We start from the raw sequence: 24,717 nt of genomic DNA, 5'->3' as shown, positions 1-24,717 counted from the left end.
CCTCCTCCGCGTGCACGAAAATGTCAATGAAAATAAGGCTTCAGTAGAATTAACTTCTGTGTAAATTGTATAGCACTTTTGCAGTTGTTAAACAAACAAACAGAGGCAGCAGCAACTCAGAGAGGACTATTGAGTGTGCCCTGACAAACCAATACGATGACAACAAACATCGATCTTCTTTTAACATTGAAAGAATATGATCCACAGAGTCAATTTTCAGTAATAACTGTAAAAAACCTGAACTTCCATCACTTCACACAACCCGTTTCTACAACTACCAAAGGAAGAAGAAAAAATATAATAAAGATCATAACAGCAAAATGATCTCTTCCCTATTGAAAACCACCACAAACTATCTAAAAATTCATTACTAGTTCAACGACTTGCTTGGAAGGCCTTTGGCTGGGATCTGTAGAGCAACAGCACCCCTTTCTGAACATGAGAACTTCCTATAGACTGCCTTAAGCTTACTTTCTGCAGCTGCAGAATGCAAGCTAACCAAGAGCTCAGCGCAATCCCTGTTCAGATCAAATTTTAGAACAAGGAGAGAGTCAATATTAAAACTTAGTTCTTTTATTAGACCAAGTATCCAAGCAGAACTTGCATCAAGGAAGAAAGAGAGAGCTTTTACTTTAGCTGATCTTCTGAGTAGCCTGTGTGCTGCTCTAGAGTTCTAGTCCAGAAAGGGATCCTACCAAGGGTGCATCGTGCAGCATAAACAGCAGAAGCAGCAATCTTTGAAGGGCAGTAAGCAGTTACAGCAGGATAGTGCATTAGCCCAAGTTCAGCTAGGAAAAATACTGTATTCTCCATCTACATTATCGCAAAAATCACACAAATTAGTTCAAATTGTCTCGTATTTATTTTAATTAATTTGAATGTTGGATATGAAAAGTCTTGAAATCGAAACAAAGTATATGTATACCTCCTTATCCGATGGAATAGAGGCTTTAATATATCGAACGAGGAAGACATAGGGAGTGGGGACTGTAAGCAACCATTCCAGCTTTTCCAAGATTGTTTTTTCTTTGACCAAAATCTGTTCTCTGATGTAGGCATTGTCTGAAATGCAAACAAAGTCATTTACCTGCCATTTTCAGAACACAAAAATTAGGCAAACAATAAAAACCTTTCATAAGTAGCACACAGCATTTGAAGATATCTTTTTTGGGCAAGTAAATTGAAGAAAGTATACAATTAATTACCTCTGGTGCCCATATCTCTTCGTACTTGCTTGCAATGAGCATTGAGCTGATCCCAACTAACTGGAGTTCCCTCCTAGAGACAGACTTCACAGAAAGGAATCGATCCACAATGTTTATAGTAAGATATAGAGTTTCTGGCATGAGTTCAAATTTGCGATGAACTTCAATCAGCCAGTCTACAAGGATTGATCTCATCTTAGCATTTATGTCTGGCTGCGTGGCCATGTAGTCATACACTTTACTCGAGTCCTGCACTAGCAAAGTCTAACATCAGAAAAGAGAGAGAGAGAGAGAGAGAGAGAGAGAGAGAGAGAGAGAGAGAGAGAGTTATGAAACAGTACCTCAGCGTGCTTGTAGAAATTGTACATGTCATCCACATACTCAACCACTGCCAATTCGTTGTCAACATCACTCGCGTCTATGTTTTCTACTGGATCCTTGGGCTTATTGGTGAGTCCACAAGCGGCCTGGGGTTCCAATCAAGGTTAGTATACTCAAAGAAACAGGATAAGATCAATAATCTTGAACCAGAAAAGTACCCACAAAAAAAAATCCCACCTTGCTTCGAGCAGTGAGGGTTGAAGTGAAGGTCCGAACATTCTCCTTCTTTGAGGAACCACCTCTTCCTCTGGATTTTCTTCCACCAGCACAGTTACCCTCGTCTTCTTCATCAGAGCTAATCACTATCACTTCCCCGGGGATCGGCTTCTTGATTACATTCTTTTGAGGTACCACCAACTTCGTTGCTGCCCGGCCTTTCCCTACACCCACCCCATTGCCAGCAACGGCATCTACACGTTCTGTGATTGGTTTCTGAAAATTGAAAAACTCAGTACCATTAAACAGGGGAGACTGAAAGTCTGACAGAAAACGAAATAGTTCAAAGAAGTTCTCATTTTGAGATGTCACCTTGTTCTTCTCAGCGGCTGCTTGTGCATTAGTCACTACTAGATTACCAATATCTTGGAGAACCCGCCTTGTCCTTCCTTCTGCTGGTGCATTCTTCTTCACTTCGCCTGAAAGTACCGTAAAAATCAAAATAAAGAAAAAATGAGTCATAAAAAAATTAACTACAACACAAAAGCAAGACTAAGAGGATTTCGGGCAAAATTAAGAACGTCAATTTTCCTAAAACAACAAATTGAACTAGTAAATCCAGACGCAGTTCTGGTGCTAATCACATATTATGAATAAATTAAATCGAATGTTAATTAAACGGAGAGCAGATTCAGCAGAATCTCCAGCAACGAGATTAAAGAATAGAAATAATCAAGGGCACATTCCCCTTTGCTATCGTGACAAGCTTGATATGTTGTTTAAATCAAAGGCCCCAAAACAGAGACTACTTTGGATCCCAGCATATAGAGGCAAATGATCTCTTTTTTTTTTCTTTTTCAATTCTTTCTTGTTTCCAAAGGGTATCATTTTTTTCTTTTCCAATTCTTTCTTGTTAACAAAGGGTATCATCAATCACTCGCACGGTAAATTAAATGAGAAAATGGGAAGTAAAGGATAAAAATAAAAAATTAAAAATAAAATTAAAAAAAATTAAAAAAAAAAAACACTATTACGGTCATACTCAGAAAGAATCAAAGCGAAACTGAGTGTTTGTCGCAAACCTATCAGATCAACAAAGAAACATAGCAGTTAGAACTCAAAAAGAATCAAGAGTACCTCTGGGCTTTTGAAGAGGAACAACAGCTCTCGATGCCATGTCTTGTTCTTGAGAGTTATAGCCAAAAACTCCTCCAAAGCTCGACAAAAGCGACGAAAGAAACACTTGGAGGCGACTGTTGCGCGTCTCTCCTCCTTCGTCAGCGTCAGTGGTCGCCACCTCGTCGAACCCAAATACCAAAATCTCTGCCCGTCTCTCTCCGATTCTATTGATTTCTTCTCTTCCTAAGAATTCTTCTCCTTGGTTTCGTCTTCGTTGCGTATCTTCCTCTTCACAGGTACAGGGTTCTCGAATTTGGTGGAATATTTATAAGGAAAAAATTTGTGAAACGATGGCTCCAACGGTCTGATTCTTTCTTGAAATCGGAGCGTTGGATGCATATGAAATCAACGGCTATCTATCCTTCCTTCTTTAGTAAGAAGCGTTTTAAAGCGTTTGGATTTTCTAGCCGTTAGACTGTACGGCTTTCCGGTATCTTGCTACTTCGATTATGAGCCGTTCGGAAGAGCCCAAAGCCCAAACTGCCGCAGTTTTGGTTTTCGCCTTAGGCCCATAATCACATCTGTGGTCTTCCCTTCGAAAGTAACAAAAAAATTATAAATCTTCTCATTTTTACGTATTTTTTATACATTCTAATAATGTGATAGGTTACGTCATTTTTTTAATATAAAATAAATGATTTAGTCAATCATATCAGTAGAGTGCACAATGAGTACGCAAAAATAATTATATATAGCAGAACTCTTTGAGTAAAACTACTCACCGTCTAATTTTTTATCATTTTCTCATCATCTCATGATATGGTATTAAATAATTAGAGACTATATTATATTTCACTTGTAAACTTATCATTTAATGCCAAATCATGGGATAATATATAGTCTCCAATCATCCAATGGCCATCATGGGATGATAAGAGGATGATTAATAAATTTCTTCCTTCTTTTTACATGTACCTTTTTTTTCTTTTTTATATTTTCCCGTTGACATGTTTTGGTAATGAGCTTTTGTATTTCTTCAAGGTTCCATTTGATGTTAAGGGTATTTCAAATCAGATCATTTATAAATAAATAGTAATGAGATAGTTTATAAATAATAGCAAAATAGTAATTAATAATTTATAAAAAGTAGTGAAATATTTGTAAATAGCATTGAAGTAGTCTAATAACTGACTAGCCTCTATATGGGTTTGGAACTCCTATTTATTTTTTGAGTAATGTTAGATATAGTTTTAAGGTATAAAAGTTTGGCATATTGCCTTTAAAAAAAAGTTTAGTCCACCATTAAAAAAATTATTTTTTCATGTGAGTTTCAAATTTAAATACTTTTTTTAAAGGGAGCGTGCAGAACATGCACGTCCAAAAACTGCAAATATCATTTGTCTCTTTTTTATACATTTTTTTTTTTTATAATGCACTGGAATTTCTTTTTGACGTTTCTATCTCTTTTCACTACTTGAAGGTTATATCTTCAAAGGTTTTAGTTTATTACTCTATAAAGCCTTTTATTTTCACAAAATTCCAACCATCGGTTGAACTACAAGTCGGCAACTTATATATACACCAGTTTTTCGGTGACTCTTTGATGTTGTTAACTAAAAGAAAAGGGAAATAATCTAGCTATAAATGGATTATACAAAAATAATTTTACAAACTGACGTGGCGGCTTAATGGTGTTCGTGAGATTGTAAAGTTACTTTTATTGTAAAATAGATCTAATAGATCAGATGAAACCACATCAATTTATAAGATTATTTTTGTATGATTATTTTGTAGATATAAAACTGCTCAAAAGAAAATATATATTGTAAAAAATACAATATTCATGCAAATCTCTTTTTACTATCTTAAAAGCGCGAAGGGTATGACACAAAATCACCGAATGTATATATTATAAAGAGAAATACTGCTCATATAGAGAAAAACACGTACTAAAGATCTAAAACCTCCACCCAACAATAAAAATTAACAAAACGAAATTTCTACAAAAATACTTCTACTCACAAGCCGGTGTGGAGAATACAACTTTCACACTTTTGACGTGACAGAATTTGATTTGCGAAGATTTTTCAAACTTCTATTGCAAATTAAGGACATGTTTGGAAGTTTGGAGTATCTCAGAATTTTGTGAATAGTAATAAAATAGTTTTAATAAAAATATTTTATTAGATTTTGAAAATTGTGAAGGAAAAAATTAAATAAAAATATTATAAAGTAAAAAAATTATTTGAATGTAATATTTTAATATTACTTTTGTTTTGAAGTTTGTAAAAATTGTATTGATTTTTGTGTTTGAATAATGATTAAGTATTAATTAGATGGAAATTTTAAAAATTTCAAATTAAAAAGTATTTTATATTTAAATAACGTTTGAGATTGAAATTATGAAAAATTTCGAAAATTATGAAAATTCTCATAATGTTCAAATATGCTCTTATTTGTTATTATTATTATTTTTTTAATGGGAAACATGCTCTTATTAGTAATATGCAGGATGTATCTCCACGTTAACTTACAAATAGAGTCAACTTACAAAATAGAATAAGGCATACACTACTACCTGGCACTGAAAAGGAGCAACACACCTTACGTTGGTAAAGGTGATGTTGCACAATAGATCCAAAATACCCACTAAAAATGGCGTCGCAAGGAAAAAAAAAAGGAAAAAAGAAAAAAAAAAATCCCTAATTTCTGTAGAATTGTTACCGAAAAGAAATCACCATTTAATGGGCGAATTTTTTTCTTGCTAGCTTGTGTATCTTTATTATATACCTCAGACATATTTGGTCGTGTGGAGATCGCGGACATTAAGGCTAGTTTGAGTACTAGAATTTTGATAATTCTCAACTACTATTTATTATTTTATCATTATTTTTCACTTATTTTTAATTACTTTTTACAACTTTACATTACTGATCAATATTTTATCATTACTTTTTTACTATCATTTACATAATATTTGAGATCAACTCACTACCCAAATGCAACCTAAGGCCCCGTTTAATGCTAAGAGTATCTTATATCATCTGTGACTAATAGTGAAATAGTTTTTGAATAATTTGTGAATATCTAAAAACAATCGTATTCCTAAATAGGCCCCAAGTAATTTGGATATTAAGGTCTTGGTGTCAATCCTTTTTTGTTAACAGATACTACAAGACTTTCTCCATGTTCAATTTTAAAACTGAGGAAGAGAACATGTCATTTGGTCAACTAATAAACATAAACAATGACAAGGAAAATGCTTTATTCTCCCTCATTCTGCATCACATACATGATAATACACACGAACCATGTTGATGCTGTAACATTGTGTATAGTCATTCCAAAACTAGAAGATATGGATCATGACTACTACACTTTCAATTTATCTGAAGTTCACTCTTGAAAATGAAAAAATAAAGAAACATATTTGAGGGGTATAATATGTTTGAACAGCCTCTCAAATTCTCTCTCAAATATCAGAATACAAGAAAGGAGAAGCAACATATACCTTCGGCTTTTCCCCCAAACACATATAATGTGCTATAACCACAATCGAAGCAAAGTTATTTTCATTTTCTGGAAGAGAGGTCCCCAGACTCGAGTCTTTCTAAACTTCACGAGGAAAATGAAAGAGGGGAAATTTGGATGAAACAAATGCAAAAAACAATCTCTTAAGCAAAATTACCACCCCAAAAATTGTGATACAGCAATTTATAATGCAAAAGATTGGGGGAAAGGGAAGGGGCAGGGAGGAAGAAAGATGGAAGTGCTATTATCGTTTTAATGCCGGAAGCAAGCAGTCATATATCCGCTCCATGCGTGAGGTCACCAAGAGCTTATAAGTAGTTTGAAGGCCAGGCTTTCCCAGATCAATAATATCCTGTCTCAAACTGTTCAAAATAGCATTACTGGTTAGCTCTGCATCTAAATTCATGATCTCTCTCTCTCTCTCTCTCTCTCTCTCTCTCTCTCTCTCTATATATATATATATATATATCATGCCCACATACACACCCCCGTCATGCACACAAGACATGCATTTAAGAAAGAATCGAAACACAAACAGCCAAAATAAAACTGACCACTGCCATTCCCCGGTTGCTTTTGCATGCCCCTCAACAGCATGATATAGGCGATGGAGACTATATAACACCAGTCCAAACATGCACTGTGCATCCTTTTCCTGAAAAGTACACGACAGTGAGGATTTTTCTCGATTATTGTGTCTTCGAACCAGGAGTGGTGTTTTATAATTGAAGCAAGTAGTGTTTTATTATCTTCTTGATTAGCAAATAATGATGGAAGTAGCCCAAAAACTTGTCATTCATTTGTACACAAGAACCTGGGAACAATAATTGTCAAATACCAGTTATGAAATTGGATCAAAATACTCAATAACATGCAACTGAATACTTGGAACTTTTGCCGTACTCTAAAAAAATATATATCCGGTAAATTATTTTTCACTTCCCTTTCCAATTACGAGGATGAGATCTGGCCACATAATAAGACAGAAGGTAAATGATGATGTTGCAGATTTCTGCCAGAGAACCCAATTGTATATGGATGCCTTCTGCCCTTACATGTGTTGCTGTGACTGATGGTGGTTGCGAAGTAGGACCATAAAACACCAGAATTATGACAGAGCACCACCAAAAGTAAGCCAGTCTAGGAAAAAGAGATCCTATAGAACACTACTTAAGACAATTCTGTCATTAGTAAACTAGTCCCCAATCAACATCATGCTTACCACCCAATCACACAAGACAGTGTGACATTAAATACTAAGATATTAGCAGAAATTTCGTCATAAGTGCAAAGGGTGTTAATTTAATCTAACAACTTGGGAGTGGGAGTAGTAATTCGGGTGATAGAAGACAGCCACAGTAGTGTTCATTAAAAGTTGAAAAGGAAAGTTCTCTTCACCTATCATCAAAATTGTGGCTTTAAGAGAAGGTTTAATTCAGGATGTTACTTGAGGTCTGCGCAAAATTCATATAGACTGACATGAAATTCATTGCAGAACGTCCTATCCATACTATTAATATGCAATGGAACATTGCACACCTGAATTCAGGATTTTATGGCCTCTACTGGCTTAGCACTTTCTAATACTGATAAAGTAAAACAAACATAAGCAAGTAGCCCCTCATAAAAAGAAAATATTCTTTCCATAAAAATTGACCATTGATTTAGCTCCTTACCTGCTTCTGGTCAACAAAAGTTTGGTATTGCATAATCCTTCTCTCAACCTCCACAATAAGTAGTCTCCGTTGGAGCCGAGCCATTCTACCCCTTCCTTCTGCTCTGGTATCCTGTTTTACAAAAGCGAAAATGGAGATAAGGCTATGCCTTAAAGAGGGAGGGAAGGAAATGAAAACTAATTGTAGTGACAACAGAAGTTAGAAAGGTTAGATAACTCCTTGCAGTGGGTAGTGAAGGTTACTCCATCAAAAGGTGAAAGGAAAAATTGAATCTCTTTCAGTGATGTCCATACAGGCCTCTATAATGGAATATCATCCTTCACTGGATGCCCAAAAATGCAATGGATAGATAGCTCCGTGTTTCATAGCAACATGCCTCAGCCTATGTGTGCATGTGTTTTGAGCCAAGATTTGATTGGACGCAGAAGCATTATTGTTCTTTAAATCAGAACAAACCACTAAAATGAATCTGTTCAAAACTACAAATCTTTAATCATAATTCCTGAATGTTCCAGCGCATATAATACCAAAACTGGCAATCCCAAGCTTCCCACCAATCCCAAAAAACAAAAGTAACTGAACTGTAGTATAAGATAATATTTCTCAAATCTTGGGGAGAGTATAATTTAGATTAAAAAAATATAATAATAGACAAAAATTATGATTTTTTTAGAAAATTCTATTTTAAATAGAGAAATAGTATTTGCAATTGTAGAGTGCATAAGTGTCGTGCAATCTCTTTAGAAAAAATGAGTAAATACGGAATCCTCATGAAAAAAACTAATTTTTTAATAGTGGACTCATTTTTCAAAATGATTACACAGCTCTTGTGCACTCCACGACTGTATGTAGTATTACTCTTTTAAATATCATCAGTCACTAATGAATGATTGGCTGCTATAAGCATGAGCTATATGATGTTGGAAGTGGTAGCATTGTAAACTACGTTACAGCACTTTCCCACTGAAGACAGAGACACAATAGAAAAGAGGAAAGAGGGGGTGGGGGGAGGGAACTGGCATCAAGAAGGTTAAAAGAGAAGATAAACTAATTTGGTGAGTGAACAGTTGGCTCCAATAACCTATTAAAAAAAGGAAACTAACTGTTTTTGAATATCAATGACAAACTTCAAGCTAAATATAATCATAACTACAGATAGATTGCTATGCTAAGTTTGTGATAGGAACCACAGGCAATGAACTAGTGTATCTCATTCAAGGAATCATGAAGTAAAGTATCTTCCAACAGTAATAGAAATTGACCCTAAAATAAATTATGATTTTCTGGGTAGAAAGAAGACTGAAGGGAGAAATGTCTCAAATGGTGACAGTAAACCTTGATATGGAAATTAAACAACTCATATGAAGTAGCTTATATCAGTAAGGGAAAAATGAAATAAATGATTCCATCTACTCAAGGAAACAAGCATGGATGTTGGCCCAAGTCACTGTAGAGGGGACCTTAATTGGAGACAGTGCAATGAACTGGATCAAACACTGCACGCACAGACAGGCAAATATACTTCTCACTCATGAAAATATCCTCTAAAAACAACAGAGGAGATCTACAGTCTTCCTACCCGTTTAAACCATGCACGCACTAACATGAGCAAAATAAGAGAGAGGAAGAATGCTGGTAAAGCAGCTAGAACAGCAAAGTTGATCTCATTCGCCTTAAGAATCTGGTCCAGCTCAAGCATTGCCCTGTTCAAAAAAATAGTTTAAGAAATAGAAAAAAATAAGACAAACTAGTTTGTCAATAAAATTGGATAGCAACCCAAGGATACTGATTCATAAAACTCACGTCTCAATATCCAGTTTCAGCTTTTGAACCTGCAATGGAACAAAACATTCGTAAGTTTACACTAAATGCCTAAACAGTACATATCAATGATGGCATATATTACCTGGATGAGCAAAGCACGAGCAAGTTCTCCATTAAGAAGGTTCTGAATGGGATGTGTAAGTTCCTTTTCATACCTACATCCAAGAAATCAATGAACATCCCTGTATTCTCTGAATTACCTTGCATGAATGGACTGGTATTTTTCAATTTTTATTAGAGAATGCAGAGGCCAAGAGATTAGAGAATCGTTCAATGAAGAACAAGAGAAGATAAACTCAACTCACAATGAGTAAAATTAATCAATTTCATAAACTTTCATATATTGTTTAAAATGAGGCAACAAGAAGTATTTAAACTAAAATCTAATTAAAACCCTAGGCTAAAATAAACCCTCATTGATGTGAACCTGTGGGAATGGAATCCCTTAAACCCATAATCAATTTGAAAACTCACCTAAGAAAGCCAAAATCAAGTCAATGGATGGAGAATCTAGACCCGTCGAGAACTCGTTTCAAGAACCTAGATTATATTAAAATCTAGACTCGTTGAAGAATCCAGATTATAGGGAGGAACACCACAAAGGTTCTGATTTACCTTTGATAAGGTATTTGTTGTTTCAAGTAAATCTCTTTACCCTAGGATAATCTAGAGAGATTTTTTAATATAAGTAGGATAATCTAGAAGCATTCCATCTGTAGCATAATTCTCAATGATCAAGTATAATTCTTGGTTATTTTTCTCTGTTTCTGGCACCGTTAAAGTTATAAATATCTAGTAATATTTCCTGTAAGTTATCAGCACTTGCCATCTAGCGCGAAAGAATTAAATTATAAATTTGGCACAATCGAGCAAGCATCAGGCTGAAACTATCACAGGCTACAGCTAAGCCTAAGCTCTGATAGGCTGATTGATGTCTAAAAGCAAAATATCTACTATTAAAAGAATTATAGCTATTTTCTAAGTAAATTTCCCAAATACAACCTTATCCCAAACATTTGTTTCTATTTTTCATTTTATTCAATAGTGAAACAAATGAAAGATGTTTCAAGAAAAAAATCCATTGCAAATAAATGGAACCTCAAAATGGCAAGTAGGACAAAACTATTCTCTACTACAGTTCTCCAATCATATTGAAGCACCTAATAGACAATACAGTTACAAGGCAACTAAAATAAGCAAGCACTGCAAGACAACCACCTTTCCATCACTATTTCCAGCAATTCCTGATCTGATGCATTCTCTGGGAACTTTTGACCTTTGGTCTGCTCACCGAATGTCAACAGCATTCTGCAAGCAAAGAGATAAATGTGTGAAGGTTAGAGTAAAACATTATCTATGAAACCCAAATTATGTCCACTGCAAAATCATATATCAACTATATATGCAATCCCCCTAGCACTCCATGATGAAGGAAAGTTCAACTAAAAAATACGTATAATTTGATGGACAAAAAGATAAATGGGACAACTTATATCAGGTATAGAAATTTACTTCTTTAGAAAGGATCAAAGTCATTCAATACTTTCTCTACAAAATGTCAATTTTTATTGGACATTTTGTGGAGAAACATGGAAGTTTGATGCAACGCTGTCTACCATATTAAATGTACATACTAAAGTGGGAGCACGCACTTAGAGATTCTCTCAATAAAATCACTGTTTACCAAACCCCTTTTAGACATCACTGAGATAATTTTTTTATGGACATCACTGAGGTAAATGTTATATGTGCATGATAGGAAAAGGTTAACAATGTGGAAATAGAAGCAATAACCTGCGCAAGGAATTAGAAGTTAACTGCACCTCTTCAGGCTCCATGACACCTTTGTGCCTCTTCCTGAATGTCTCAAAAAGTTCATTTCTAATAGACAGAAGCTGTAAAAAGATTTGAGTAAGCATTGAGAATTTCAAACCCCATAGATATATAAACAATGTAATGCACAAAGAATAAACAAAAGAGAACTGATAGCAACAAAATAGGACAGAGATACACATTCTGTCCCAAACTGAGGGTCTAAAGAAGAACAGTAAGCTCAATTTATCACCTATTCAATTATGGAGCAAGGATTCAACTTCAATGAGTACAAGACTGAAAAAGTCAATAAGAAAGCATAATTAACTAGCATGCATTAAGGATTTAAAAAATATGCAAGCATTAAGTAAAAATATTCAATTATGAATTAAAGCACACCATATATAGGATGGGTGGAGCTTGAGGAAATGATGATAATTTATTCAGTCGTCCTCAATGATTTTTTCTATTTTGAAATTGTTGCAAATTCCCCAGAGTCAATGGAGTTGGATTTATCTTGCTCCAAATATATATATATATATATATATATTTTTATAAGTAAGCAAGATGTATTAATAAAAGAATTGGCAAAGCCATGTGTAGTACAAAGAATACCCTAAACCACATAAAGACAATAGATACAAGGAAATCATGAAAATCTTGACCATTAAAAATAATGGTAGTGACCCAAGTACAAAGAGTTCTAAAAATGAAAACTTTAAGTTCCTCCATCGATCTCTCTGTCCTCGAATGTCCGTTCATTGCACTCGTGCCACACACACCACATAATGCATATAGGGATCATCTTTCATACATCCTTGATATGTTGATTGCCTCTTAGGTCTGTCCAACTAGCCAAAACCGCCACAACTGTCTTGGGCATAACCCAACCCAAGTCTAGTCTACTAAAAACCTCGTTCCATAACCCTTGAGCAACTTCACAATGTAATAGAAGATGGTCCACAGATTCACCCTCATTCCTACACATGCAACGCCAATCTGCAATGATCACCCTTCATTTCCTCAAATTATCCGTTGTGAGGATCTTACCCAAGGAGGCAGTCCACACAAAAAATGCTGCTTTGAGAGACGCCTTATGTCTCCAAAGTCTTTTGCAAGGAAAATGAATAGGGAGCTCATGTGAAAGACACTTATAGTACGATCGAACTGAGAACACACATTTACCTGTAGGTATCCACCACAACAAATCCGTAAGATGGTTACTCGGTTTGAGTGAGTACAAAAGACCGAAAAAGGCTGCAAAGCTGTCCATTTCCCAATCATTTGCCGCCCGGCTAAAGTTGATGTTCCACTGGATTTATTCCCCTGCTATCACCATGACTTCCGCCACTGAAACATCTTTGGCATTTGCAACCCTAAAGAATGCAAGAAAAAGATCCTTTAAAGCACCATTACCACATCAAGAATCATACCAGAATTTAATCCTAGCCCCATCCCCTAGGCATAATCTTGAGTGGCAAGAGAAGACCCCCCATACTTTTCTTATATGTTTCCACAACCCCACTCCATATACCCCTCTCACTTCGTTAGAACACCATCCCCCCCATAAGCCACCATATTTGCTCTCAATCACCAACTTCCATGGGGCTTCTGGTTCCTTATAGTATCTCCACAACCATTTTCCAAGTAACGTCTGATTAAAAACTCTCATATTTCTAATGCCCAAGCCACCATTCGAGAGAGGACTATCAACCTTCTCCCACTCGACTAGGTGGAATTTAAATTCCTCACCTATTCCACCCCCACAAGAAATCCCTTTGTAGTTTCTCAATACGAAGCGCCACACTTGCTGGAATGGGAAACAATGACAAGAAATAAGTCGGTGAGTTAGATAATGTACTCTCTATCAGGGTCATCCTACCACCTTTGGACAAGTACTTTCTCTTCTAGCCTGCTAAACGCCGTTCTACTTTCTCAATCACTTTATCCCATATGGAAGCCACTCTCGAGGTGGCCCCTAATGGAAGGCCAAGATATGACATAGGAAGTGAGGCAATCTTGCACCCCCAAAGTATTAGCCAACTATCTTAGATGCTAGACACCGCCAATAGGCACCATCTCGGATTTGTCCAAGTTCACTTTCAACCCCGAAGTTGCTTCAAAACAAAGTAGAAGAGCCTTCAATACTTAAACTTGATTATGGTCTGCCTCACAAAAGATTAGAGTGTCATCTACAACTAATAAATGTGAAATATTAATAAAACTCCCTCTCGGGGATCCAATTGAGTAACCAGTCACACGCCCATTAGAGACCAGGGCTGGTGTCATTCTACTCAAAGCCTCTATCACAATAACAAAGAGTAAAGGGGACAGCGGATCTCCTTGTCTTAGACCTCTAAAGCTACTGAAAAAATCTATTGGACTTCCATTTACCAGAACTGAAAATTTCACCGTAGATATACACCAACGGATCCATGATCGCCATTTCTCTCCAAAACCACACCTCCCTAGAAGATCAAGGAGGAAGTCCTAGTTAACATGGTCGTACGCCCGCTCCATGTCTAACTTACAAATAATTCCTATATTGCCAGCCTTCAATCTACTATCCACACATTCATTTGCAATGAGAACCGCATCTAAAATCTGTCTATCTTTTACAAAAGCATTTTGGGGCTTTGATATTATCTTTCCCACTACCTCGTCAAGGCTTTGATATTATTTTTTGCAAGTACCTTAAAAAGAATCTTTAAACCCTATTTACTAGACTAATGGGACGAAACTCCCCAATCTCCGCAGCCCCAACCTTCTTTGGTATCAAAGTAAGAAGAGTGGCGTTTAGGCTTTTCTCAAATTTTTCAACCGAGTGGAACTCCTAAAACACCTTCATGAGATCCACCTTTAATACATCCCAACATGTTTGAAAAAAACCCATAGAAAATCAGGACCCGAACCTTGTCTTTAGCCATTTTCCTCACTACATCAAAAACCTTGGCCTCCTCAAAAGGCCTCTCCAAGCTATTACTATCCATAGGCCCAATAGAATCAAAAACCAAGTCATCAGGCTTCGGTCGCCAATCCTCTTGCTCCTTTAGTAGTTGTTCAAAAGAACCAACTACATGATTATTAATTACATGCTCATCCATACAATTAACCCCATCAATCTTCAGCATCTCAATGTTGTTGGATCTCCTATTAGAGTTGGCTACCCTGTGAAAAAACTTACTTCAGTCACCTTCCTTCAACCATACTGCTCTAGACTTTTGCCGCCACGAAGTCTCTTCTAGAAGAATGATCCTCTCAAGATCTGCAGCCAGTATTAGCTTTTGGGCTAATTCCTCCTATGTTAAGGTCCTAGACTCTTGAACCCTTTCTAGCTCATGGATCTCCCTTGTCTTACTTCCATTCAATTACTGATCCCCACCAGTTGCACAATTGATTTTGACTATATTCATTTCTGAAACCCCTTCAACGGCCGCTATTGTGACTAGTAAAGATGAAATCATAATACTTTCTAATCGACACCATCGTTTTTCAATAAACTGCCCAACACCTTATGTGATAAATGTTCCACTATTTTTTCATAAGAACCAAGATTTCATTACAAAGTTTGGAATGGTTAATCCAAGTACACCAGTTGTATAAAAGAGAGACGCATATCTAGAGAGGAAAAGATACAAGAAAATCATACAAGAATCATGAAAATATTCCATTATTTGGCAGTGTGAAGTTCTGTTCTAGTGAGGGATATAATTTCACCATGGGACATTTTTGCTAGGGCTAGACCTTTGTATTCCTTTCCTCTGCCTATGAATCTATGTAATCATTTAATGAATGAACACCTTAAATCTAATTTTGCAAGTTCATGAAAACAAAAGTAAGTCACATACATGTAACTGCTACTTTGAAAGCAACATAGCAAAATACAGCAAGTACGAACGTACCGGTTGCTCTACATGATCTTTGAAAAAGCTAATTGTCGAGTCCCTTGCTTCACGAATCCAGTTGTCAATGTCAGGACTTCCCATCAAACTACTATGCTGTAGGACCCACAAAGAACAAATGGAGAGGCCAACTGCACCACATGTATAGCCGACCCAGTGTAAAGTTATTTTTCTGGGTTTCCGATGTTTGGCAACCTAAGAGAAGAAAATGCAAGCACAAATCATGTTTCAGACCTGATCAAACTACACAATAAACCAACACATAAGCCTATCAATCACACAAACTCACCCAGGCAGACGCAACTTTGAATAATTATTCTGCTATCAAACATCCAACAATATTCAAGCCAAATTTAATGATATCCCTGTTTGACCTAATAAGTAACATTCAACTAATAAAGAATTATTTAAAAGTGACCAGTCCATTTAAGCAACATCATGTGCATTTATGAAACGTACACATCATATGCATATCAAATCGCTTCCACAACACTCAAACTGGATATTGCAGGCTTTTCGTTTGATATCAGTAGAAAAAATATTTAATAGAATTAAGGATGGATGCTTAAAAGTAAACAGGAAGTGTACAAGAAATCCTCTTAAATATTGCACTAAAAAATATAACCAACCTAGAAAATACAGAAAAGTATGAAGGGAGATTGCCCAAAGTAGTGACGTCATTCTTACAATATTTTAAATATAAACCTTTGCACTTGTTAAACAAGAAATGCTCCTCTATCAAAGGTCTGATGACATAGTTCACGCCAAATAACCTCTGGAAGAAAGGATACTTCAAAACAAAATTTCAATCTGCTGCAGACACCGCAGACACATATCTGATATGGATTGGTGCGGAAATGTCACAATACCTCACTAGTGCAAAAGCTTCTCCCCATCAAATGGGCTTCTCACTAGTGCTACAGTACAATAACAAGTCTCCAAAAGTCACTCCCCTTACAATACCTCCAAAGTGCCCCCCCCCTTCTCACTGTAGATCAAAGCCATTTTCCTAGCAAAACTAACTTGAAATGACTCAAATAATGAGCCACAATTTATAACCTTCCACTCTCGAAATGCCCATTTAAATTCTAATCCCATGCTCTAACTATAGGTTCCTCCAAACGCAACAAACTTCGGTAAAATCAGACAGCTCCTAATCCTTTCTGATGATCTCACTTAGGCTGCATCGATCATGCCTTCTCACTAGTGCTACAGTCCAATAACATTTCTCCAAAAGTCACTATTTGTCCTCACAATACCTCCAAATTGGTCCCCCTTCTCATTATATGTCCGAAGCCAATTTCCAAACATAACTTAGCTGAACATTCTCATCTTTTGCACTTCCACAAACTGCTGCACATAAGAGGACTAGACACGCCATTCCAATCCACAAAGTGAAATCAGACCTCTTCACCAACCCCAACTCCGACAAGATCCCTTTTTCGTTTTTGCCATTTCTTAGAAATGTTGGTAGATATGGTAAAAAGCTATAGGAAATACATAGAAAAACTAAATAAGGTGTTTTAGTAAGAATAATCCTCACCCTAAGATCAGTACAAATTTCACTAGCTAACCAATCTTTACTCCATCTTTCTATTAAGTGTTCCACTATGTTTGGGTGTTGAACAGTGCACCCAACACCAACTCCGAGACCTCCAGGTAGGCAGAGCACCTGACACCCCAAAACTCCAACCAACTCAGAAACACCTATATCATCCCCACTAAATGGCGTGCCCAAATAAACACTCCACCCCAAGATGAAACAAGTAGTTTGACTTCAATGCTCCCTGCTAGAAAACTTGAGTCATTGGACTTTGAATAATCTTGCTTTAGTTTCTTACATAATATTTCGTTAACAAATTATAGAAAAATGATGACTTCACCGCATTTATGGATTCTTCGGAAAATTTCTCAGAGATTGCTATTTATATATAACCCAAAAAGCATAAATAGTCAAATTTTGAACGTTTTATATAAACGTTTAAAAAATGCTAGAACAATGAAAGGTTGAAAACATGGGTTCACAACATGTCAAGCCTAAGTAAGATTCTTCATTTTGCATTGAATCAAACCACATGCTCCCCAGCTTTGTGGACCTCCATCAACAATTCCCGTGAGTTTCATTGTTGGAAATATACTCCGAAGACAGGATACTTAATGTGCTCATGATTGCACTGGTCAACACAAACCGCACCTAGTTATCCATTATTTACGAAGAAGACTACTTGAATAGCTAACCATATGCTCTCCAAACTTTCATCTCTCAGTGTGTATGTCGATCTAATATAGTGCTTTCTCCTTTGAAGGTCTTTTTTTATCTCTACGCATTTCATATTGAAGCACCCACTACGACTTAAAATACCATTTGGAACAAGATCATTCAATTTTATACTATATATAACATGAAAGGGAATGGAAACACCATAATCTTTACAAACCAAACCTGAGGACGCTCCACAATCAAGCCTAAGTTTCACATTACAATGCTATCACACAACTTCACAAATGTATACAAATTGTTAGCAGAAAATCCATAGTACTAACCAAATATAATCGATAGAATATAGGGAAAAAATCAATTAAATGTCAAAATAATTAACAAACTTGAATCAAACAATATAGCAAGTAATACAAATATCTTAAAACACAGAACATGTTGCAAAATGTCACTACAAGATCAACCGCATCGGAATTCAATCGCACAAGACATTTAAATATCATACCAAAAATCAATATTAGCTATGTGCTCTAAGAGGAAGTTTGAATGATGGATTTGCGTTGATATATACAGCATTTCAGCATTTCAGCATATCAAAGCCCAAACTTAGGAAAGGTATGCAAGAGATATAAAGTAGTGTTACTGTATATACATTGATGCCTTAAATGATGTTGAAAAAAAGTTGTAATAAAGAATTAGAACACAAATCAGAAGCAAATCAAAGTGAACTGCTAATGAGATCCAGAAGACCAACACAAATCAAAGTGAAACACTGCAAACTACACTTTTCATATTTTTCTTCTACAAGTATTCAACATGGAAATCACTCATTTTTGGAAAGGCTTACATAATTTGCAGGTAAAAAAAGTTTATTAAAGATCATATAAGTAGGTACTACAAATTTATAGGATGATCACTTTCCTTATCAAAAACAAATTCTGGGATGATCCCCAACAAAAATAAGGAAATAAAAAAATACAAACACAATTTTTATGAGATAATCATAAACTACAGTGTTAAATATCATTCCAATAAATCTGAGAGGGTACAAATTCTTTGCAAAGCATAAAATATGGCAGAAGCTCTTACAAGATCAGATAAATAAGAGTCGAGTTTATGAATATTTTGATAAATCAAGTTGATAGCATCTCCAACTTCACAATCAGTCCACTGAGAGCCTTCCTGACTTACTCCGGGTAGCTTCTCAAACTTTAGCAGGCCCGAGTAGCCGCCTTCAACAGGAGCATCCCTCTGCAAAGTAATCATTGAATAAGAGGGAAAAACTAAAAATTGAAATTTGCATGTATAGCAAAGAATAATAGAAATTTTATACACGTGCATACAGCATGGTAACTAAAATCAAACAAATGAAAATAGTGGAAAAGCAAAAAGTGATAACCACGAGACGGTGATGAAAAATATAATTCTTATGTTTATATAGTCACCTGACAAGTTGCATGGAGATGTCCAATTGATGCCTCTAAATTTGAAAATAGACCATTAATTGTGGCCAATAATGCAGGCAATGAAGTCTCTGGATCCTTCACTAACTCTTCCCCAAATCTGTCAACTTCCATGTAAATCTATAAATGAAATAGAATAAAAGTCTGATTATAGACTCTTGAAGAAAAGGAAGACAAGAAATAAATGAAGTTATTAGGTAATACATGAAAATTTAGCTAAGCTACCATATACGTGTCTATATATCCCTGTCTATATATCCCTTTATATGAAATTACACCAAGCAAAGTTATGAAAAAAGATTTCTTGAAAAAAAAAAAAAACAAAAAAGGTGTTGAAAAAAGATCATTTTTCAGTTTGATGTAATTTGAGAGGTATATGTGATGGCTCATTATTCTGAGAGGGAAAAAATCAACTACATTTATACCCTCAGACGAAAATGATGTGTAGGTTTTTTTTCATTTTGATAAGTTCTTTTATAGTGATCTTTTAGGGAGAATGCCCATAATACCGGACAAAAAGAATTCTGGAAACAAAAAAATGGCTTGCTAATCCAATAATAATACTCTTCTAAACATGTAGAATATTGAATAATATACTCTAGCTGGGTTTTTTTCACATCTAAGCTTGACCTTGAATTTAATGCTTTTTTTTTTTTTTTTTTCCCTTTTTGATAGGTAATCAATAAGTTTTATTCATAAGAAAAGAAGGTACAGCCCAAGTACACAGGACATAATTTAATAATTTCTTTTTCTTTTCAATATTTTATCTACCAACAAAAGAATATTCTTTTTTTTTTTAATCAGTAAATAGGAATTTTATCAAAAATAGAAATTTCATTAGTTATGGTAAGTGTACCATAAAGCATACATGGCATATCATACCACATGCTACCACCTAAGTGATTCTAGAAACACTTCAAATTGAATAGTCTTTTGGGGGTATAACTCAGATATGGCCAGTGCAGCCAAAGCATAGTAGGCCCATAACAGGTTCCAAATCAAAACATGACTGATGCCACATGCAACAACCTGGGGAAAGCGCTAGCCACATTTAAGCTATAACGCCCAAAAACTCTAGTCACTGTAAAACTACCTTAGTCACTTATAAAACCCAATTTCACCTAGTAAGTAGCGAACATAGAACTAGCACTCATGACTAACTTATTAGCCCACCAGTGACATGGGTTATGCATATTCTCAATATAACCTTAGGTGTAACATGAATGTGCAAGAGGAGTGGGCAGTTTGTTGACCATCTCTTATTCCATCATGAGGTGCCTAATGCTTTGTAGGGTGACTTCTTCAGACGTGGTTATTTTGGCTTGCGTCATACACGAAAGGGCCGGGCCCTTTTTTATTCACAGAGGGTTAAGATGAAGCCCACAAATTACAGTAGTATGGAAGGTTGTTCCTACCCACCTAGTGTTGGGAAGGTGACAAAGAAGTGAGGAACAGCAAATCTGCATGGAACATTTTCACATGGCAGTAGAAAGATCACATGGTTGGGAATAAGTCCCAGCGAGAAGTATTTTATTTTGAGAAGAGCTACAGCCACAAAGAGATTCACAAAAGTAAACCCACAAACTGAAAAAACTTCATATGATACGTTAGATCTACTTTACAATAAAAGTAGATTTACAATCTAACGTACTACATCATACTACGTCAGTTTGTGGGTTTACTTCTGTGGGATCTCTTTGTGGCTAAAGCATTTCATTTTGATTTTAGAATTCGTTTATTACTATCATTTATCTTGAAGTTCTTTTAAATTCACGTGTATTTTTATCCTTTCAGATAAACACTCGTACTTGAGAATTGTTCTTTGTAGTTATCATTCCGTTAAGCCATAATCTATATAAGATTACATGCTATCACATATAAAGCAGTGAACTTTATCCTTGAAACTTGGTGTTTTGAGGCCTAGGTTTCCTCCAAAAACCCACCGATTATCTTCCCTTTTTCACACTAATTCTCTTCACCATAGGGAATAAGAGGAAAAAGGATCCCCTTTCATTCCCTGCCCAACGGCCAATAACCAGATCGATCACAAGGGAGTGCAACACCAAGGAAGGCGAGTTTCGAGAGAAAGAAATAATAGGATATTGGTAAACGGACCCACAAGGAGCTCAAAACTTTATTACTTTAAAATACATGCTTTCCTCTGACAGCCTCTAACCTACTCGAGGTTTGCAACAAGGAGATCCTCAATCACCATTCCTCTTAATTCTGGGAGTTGAAGCTCTCCAGGCTGATCCTAAGACAAGAGATAAACCATTCTATTCATGGAATCAAAATCAATCAATCAGCTCCCCCACTAATTCTACTTTACTGTTTGCTGATAATTTAGTTCTTTCTAGCAGGCCAAGCCTTAAATGAAAGGAAGTCAGCAATTTGTTTAAGCAAGAATGCACCCCAGAATAAGAAATGAGAGATAAGAGCAATTCTTAACCTTTGCAACTTGGCACCAAACATCTAGGACTCCCCATATTTTTCCACAAGTTCAAAACGTCATCATTCAGAGAGATAAAAGAAAAAGTGTTCAAAATATATCTGGCTGGAAGGCAAAAATCCTATCTCAAGATGGTCCAATTTCATGACTTTTTCGTATCTGTTTTTAATCCTAGATAGGTGACTCTCTTGTTATACATCTTGCAAACTAGGGTGCGTCCTTTGTGTTGATTGATAATTTTTTTACTTATAAAAAAATGGAAAACCCAATACTCTTTGGATGCTTAAAATGAAACAAGAATGAGGTTAAGCAAACCTTAGCCAAGAATATAGCAAGCTCAGATTGTAAGCAACTTAAGACTTTTATTCTTTCAGATATGTGAGATGCTGCAGAATGGCACAGATGCTGCATGGAAGAACCCTCAGCAACACATACACGTATCAACTTAACTGTTCCTTGAATAAAAGCCCGTGGCCCTCTCTCAAAGATCATAAAGTACATTTTACGAGCATTTGATCCCTGAAATAAACTCATAGAAAAAATTAGGACAAATTAGATAACACTACTTAAAAGTTCACGGGTAACCTACACTAACAGTTGGGATACATCATATAATTTACTAACCTCCGCCCTAGATTGCCAAAACTGCAAATTCTCCTGGATGTTATGCAAATTGAAAAGCGCATGCTTTAAAATATCTTCCAAAACATCATAAACTCTAGATGGCTTCCTCAAAACCCTGGTGTGCAGAACATTTAACCGATAGTTTAATTTCTTCCCAAAAAAGCAAACTTATTTTTATCAAACATAGCATGCTTTGTAAGCAAATGAATCCATTTTCTGAGTAAATAAGTTATATCACATTGTTGAAGAGTTCATGACAACAGTTTCACAAACTTTACCTTCAGTCAAAATGCGGCCCACGTAAGGACATTTCAGCATTTCATAGGAATCAAAATAAAAATCCCAACTAATTTGTTTTCTTATTTAAAAAAAGGCACATAGAACACTCATCACGCACTGGAAGAAATCTCGAAGGCACTGACTATTAAAAAGGAAACCCAACAGTACCTTATATAATCATTCCTAACCCAGAAGTTTAAACAGTTATAATACACATACAACCACTCAAAGTGTACAACAATACAATTATTAAAACCTGACAGAGAATGAACACTTACAGCAATTCAATGTAAAAGAAAATTCAAAACAAGAACTTTACGAAATGGCAGCGTATATAGCGAGAAGTATTGAATCCAATTTGGTAGAGCTTTTCATTACCCCTGGAAACAAGATAAAATGCCAAATCCGAAATACTTTTCATCCACTTTCACGGCAGCCAAACAAGATATATGCAAAAAATAAATGTAAAACAAGTTGGAAAAAGAATGAAGAGGTAGAATACATATAAGAGTCTAGAGAGTCAGAAGGCAACGGGAGGGGAAGACATTCTCTGCGCCTCCGGAACCGGGCGCGAGCTGCTTGGCGACAGAGAGATGAGATTTTCCCGAGAAAACTAGAGGCTGAAGTGGGCAAGAAACCGACCACTCTCTTCCATAGATAGCTGGAATAGAATGAGAACAGCGTTTTGAAGTTCTTCGATTCATCGTTCTCCACAGGTACTACCTCCATGAGCTCTGGAAACTTCGCCGCTTTCAATCACCGCGCGCAAGGAAGATCAGCGAGGACCCACCGAATCAATGATCATATATATGGGTGCGTTGCGTGCGTGCTTACCAAAAATCTATACAGAACTATCAGATGATTTCTTTCCTAGAAAACTAGAAAATAAATTAATTATTAGGTTCATTTTCTATGATTGAAAGGAAGAAAAATGATATTTATGTCAAAGTAAATTCATTTTAGAAAAAATGGTAAATTTGTGATTTACTTTAAATAAAGTTTTTGATTCGTCCCACTTTTATAAAGATGTACGTAAAATTTATACACATTAAAATCTTATTTGACTATTCTAAAACTTAAATAAAAAAATTGTATAAAAAGATGAAAATCGCTTTCACAACTCTTAAAAAACGGACAGAAAGTTCTCTTTCTAGACGTGTAAGAGCATTGGTGCAAGCTAAAATTTAGTTAGAATTTTACTTTTTAGCCGTGACATTAATTTTTAGTTAAATAAATTTACATTAGACTAATTATCTTAAATATAAAATAATAATATAATATTATATATATTAATAATATTTGATTATTTTTTTAATATTTTAAAAATACACTTCATATATTTATTAATAATTTTATTAAAAAAATAAAATGTGGTAATTTATTTTAATATAATACTTATATGATTTATTTCAATGTGATAAAAAGAGGGAGAGACGTCGATGAAAAGAATAAAATAATTGAATAAAGGTTGAATAGTAACTCTCTAACAATAGAAAGCTTCCTTAATTTACTGTAATTCAAGTGTTGAGCTTTGGACTTTTGGTTAGTCCAATGTGAAAACTTTTAGAGAATTGGCAATGGCTAGCCATTGCCCAATGCAAGTCCAAAATTTAGACCTTGTTGGTTATTTTTCTCAACATCGGACTAGCCATAGATGAATATGTTGATACTTTAACTATAGTAATTCTTAACCGTTCACCATATATGAAGAGCTACTGTACATAGACTAAATTTATATTTTATTATTTTATTTTAACTCTCGCACTCTACTTTCCTCGTTTTTCCTCTTTTTTCGTCCCATAATCACCGATTCACCCATATTTCCTCTTTGTTTCCTTCTTTTCCTGAAATCACCCCACATTCATTTCTCTTCTTAATCCACCTCGCCTCCTTCTCTCCATCATCCACGTTTTTGTACATCTTCTAGCTCGATGCGTTCTATTCCTCGCTCCTCTCTCCATTTTCTCTGTTTTCTTGTGCAAGGCTTTCCTCTCCCTCTTCTCTTTTGATTTTCTTCCATTTTCTCTTCATTGAGTATATGAATCACCGTGTATTTTGCTTCAAATGACCATTGATGT

General features: G+C 35.5%; 2 protein-coding genes across 3 annotated transcripts; both read right to left on the bottom strand.

Moving 5' to 3' along the window:
• Window positions 1-157: 157 nt before the first annotated feature.
• LOC122293208 (G2/mitotic-specific cyclin S13-7-like) lies at window positions 158-3,171 on the bottom strand. Its single transcript, XM_043101713.1, has 8 exons — window positions 2,880-3,171; window positions 2,115-2,221; window positions 1,764-2,018; window positions 1,547-1,672; window positions 1,206-1,454; window positions 926-1,087; window positions 632-813; window positions 158-518 (listed from the first exon to the last, which is right to left on the bottom strand). The coding sequence occupies exons 1-8, from the start codon at window positions 2,917-2,919 to the stop codon at window positions 371-373; spliced, it is 1,269 nt and encodes a 422-aa protein (XP_042957647.1). The 5' UTR covers window positions 2,920-3,171; the 3' UTR covers window positions 158-370.
• Window positions 3,172-6,096: 2,925 nt separating this feature from the next.
• On the bottom strand, window positions 6,097-23,549 carry LOC122294727 (protein DGS1, mitochondrial). Of its 2 annotated transcripts, XM_043103649.1 has the most exons (14): window positions 23,142-23,547; window positions 22,361-22,475; window positions 22,052-22,255; window positions 19,270-19,407; window positions 18,914-19,075; window positions 15,607-15,801; window positions 11,687-11,787; window positions 11,111-11,200; window positions 9,975-10,047; window positions 9,872-9,900; window positions 9,648-9,771; window positions 8,069-8,179; window positions 6,947-7,047; window positions 6,097-6,754 (listed from the first exon to the last, which is right to left on the bottom strand). In XM_043103649.1, exons 1-14 carry the CDS (start codon window positions 23,366-23,368, stop codon window positions 6,637-6,639), a joined length of 1,788 nt encoding a protein of 595 aa, XP_042959583.1. In that variant the 5' UTR covers window positions 23,369-23,547; the 3' UTR covers window positions 6,097-6,636. The 2 variants fall into 2 exon arrangements, with proteins under 2 accessions (XP_042959583.1, XP_042959584.1); XM_043103650.1 differs by lacking the exon at window positions 6,097-6,754 and having other exon boundaries at window positions 6,972-7,461; window positions 23,142-23,549.
• Window positions 23,550-24,717: the final 1,168 nt, after the last annotated feature.

Source organism: Carya illinoinensis, chromosome 14 (assembly GCF_018687715.1).
Source record: "Carya illinoinensis cultivar Pawnee chromosome 14, C.illinoinensisPawnee_v1, whole genome shotgun sequence".
Lineage (NCBI taxonomy): Eukaryota > Viridiplantae > Streptophyta > Magnoliopsida > Fagales > Juglandaceae > Carya > Carya illinoinensis.
The sequence above is the reverse complement of the archived record's forward strand: the minus strand, read 5'-3'. Positions and strand labels throughout refer to the sequence as shown.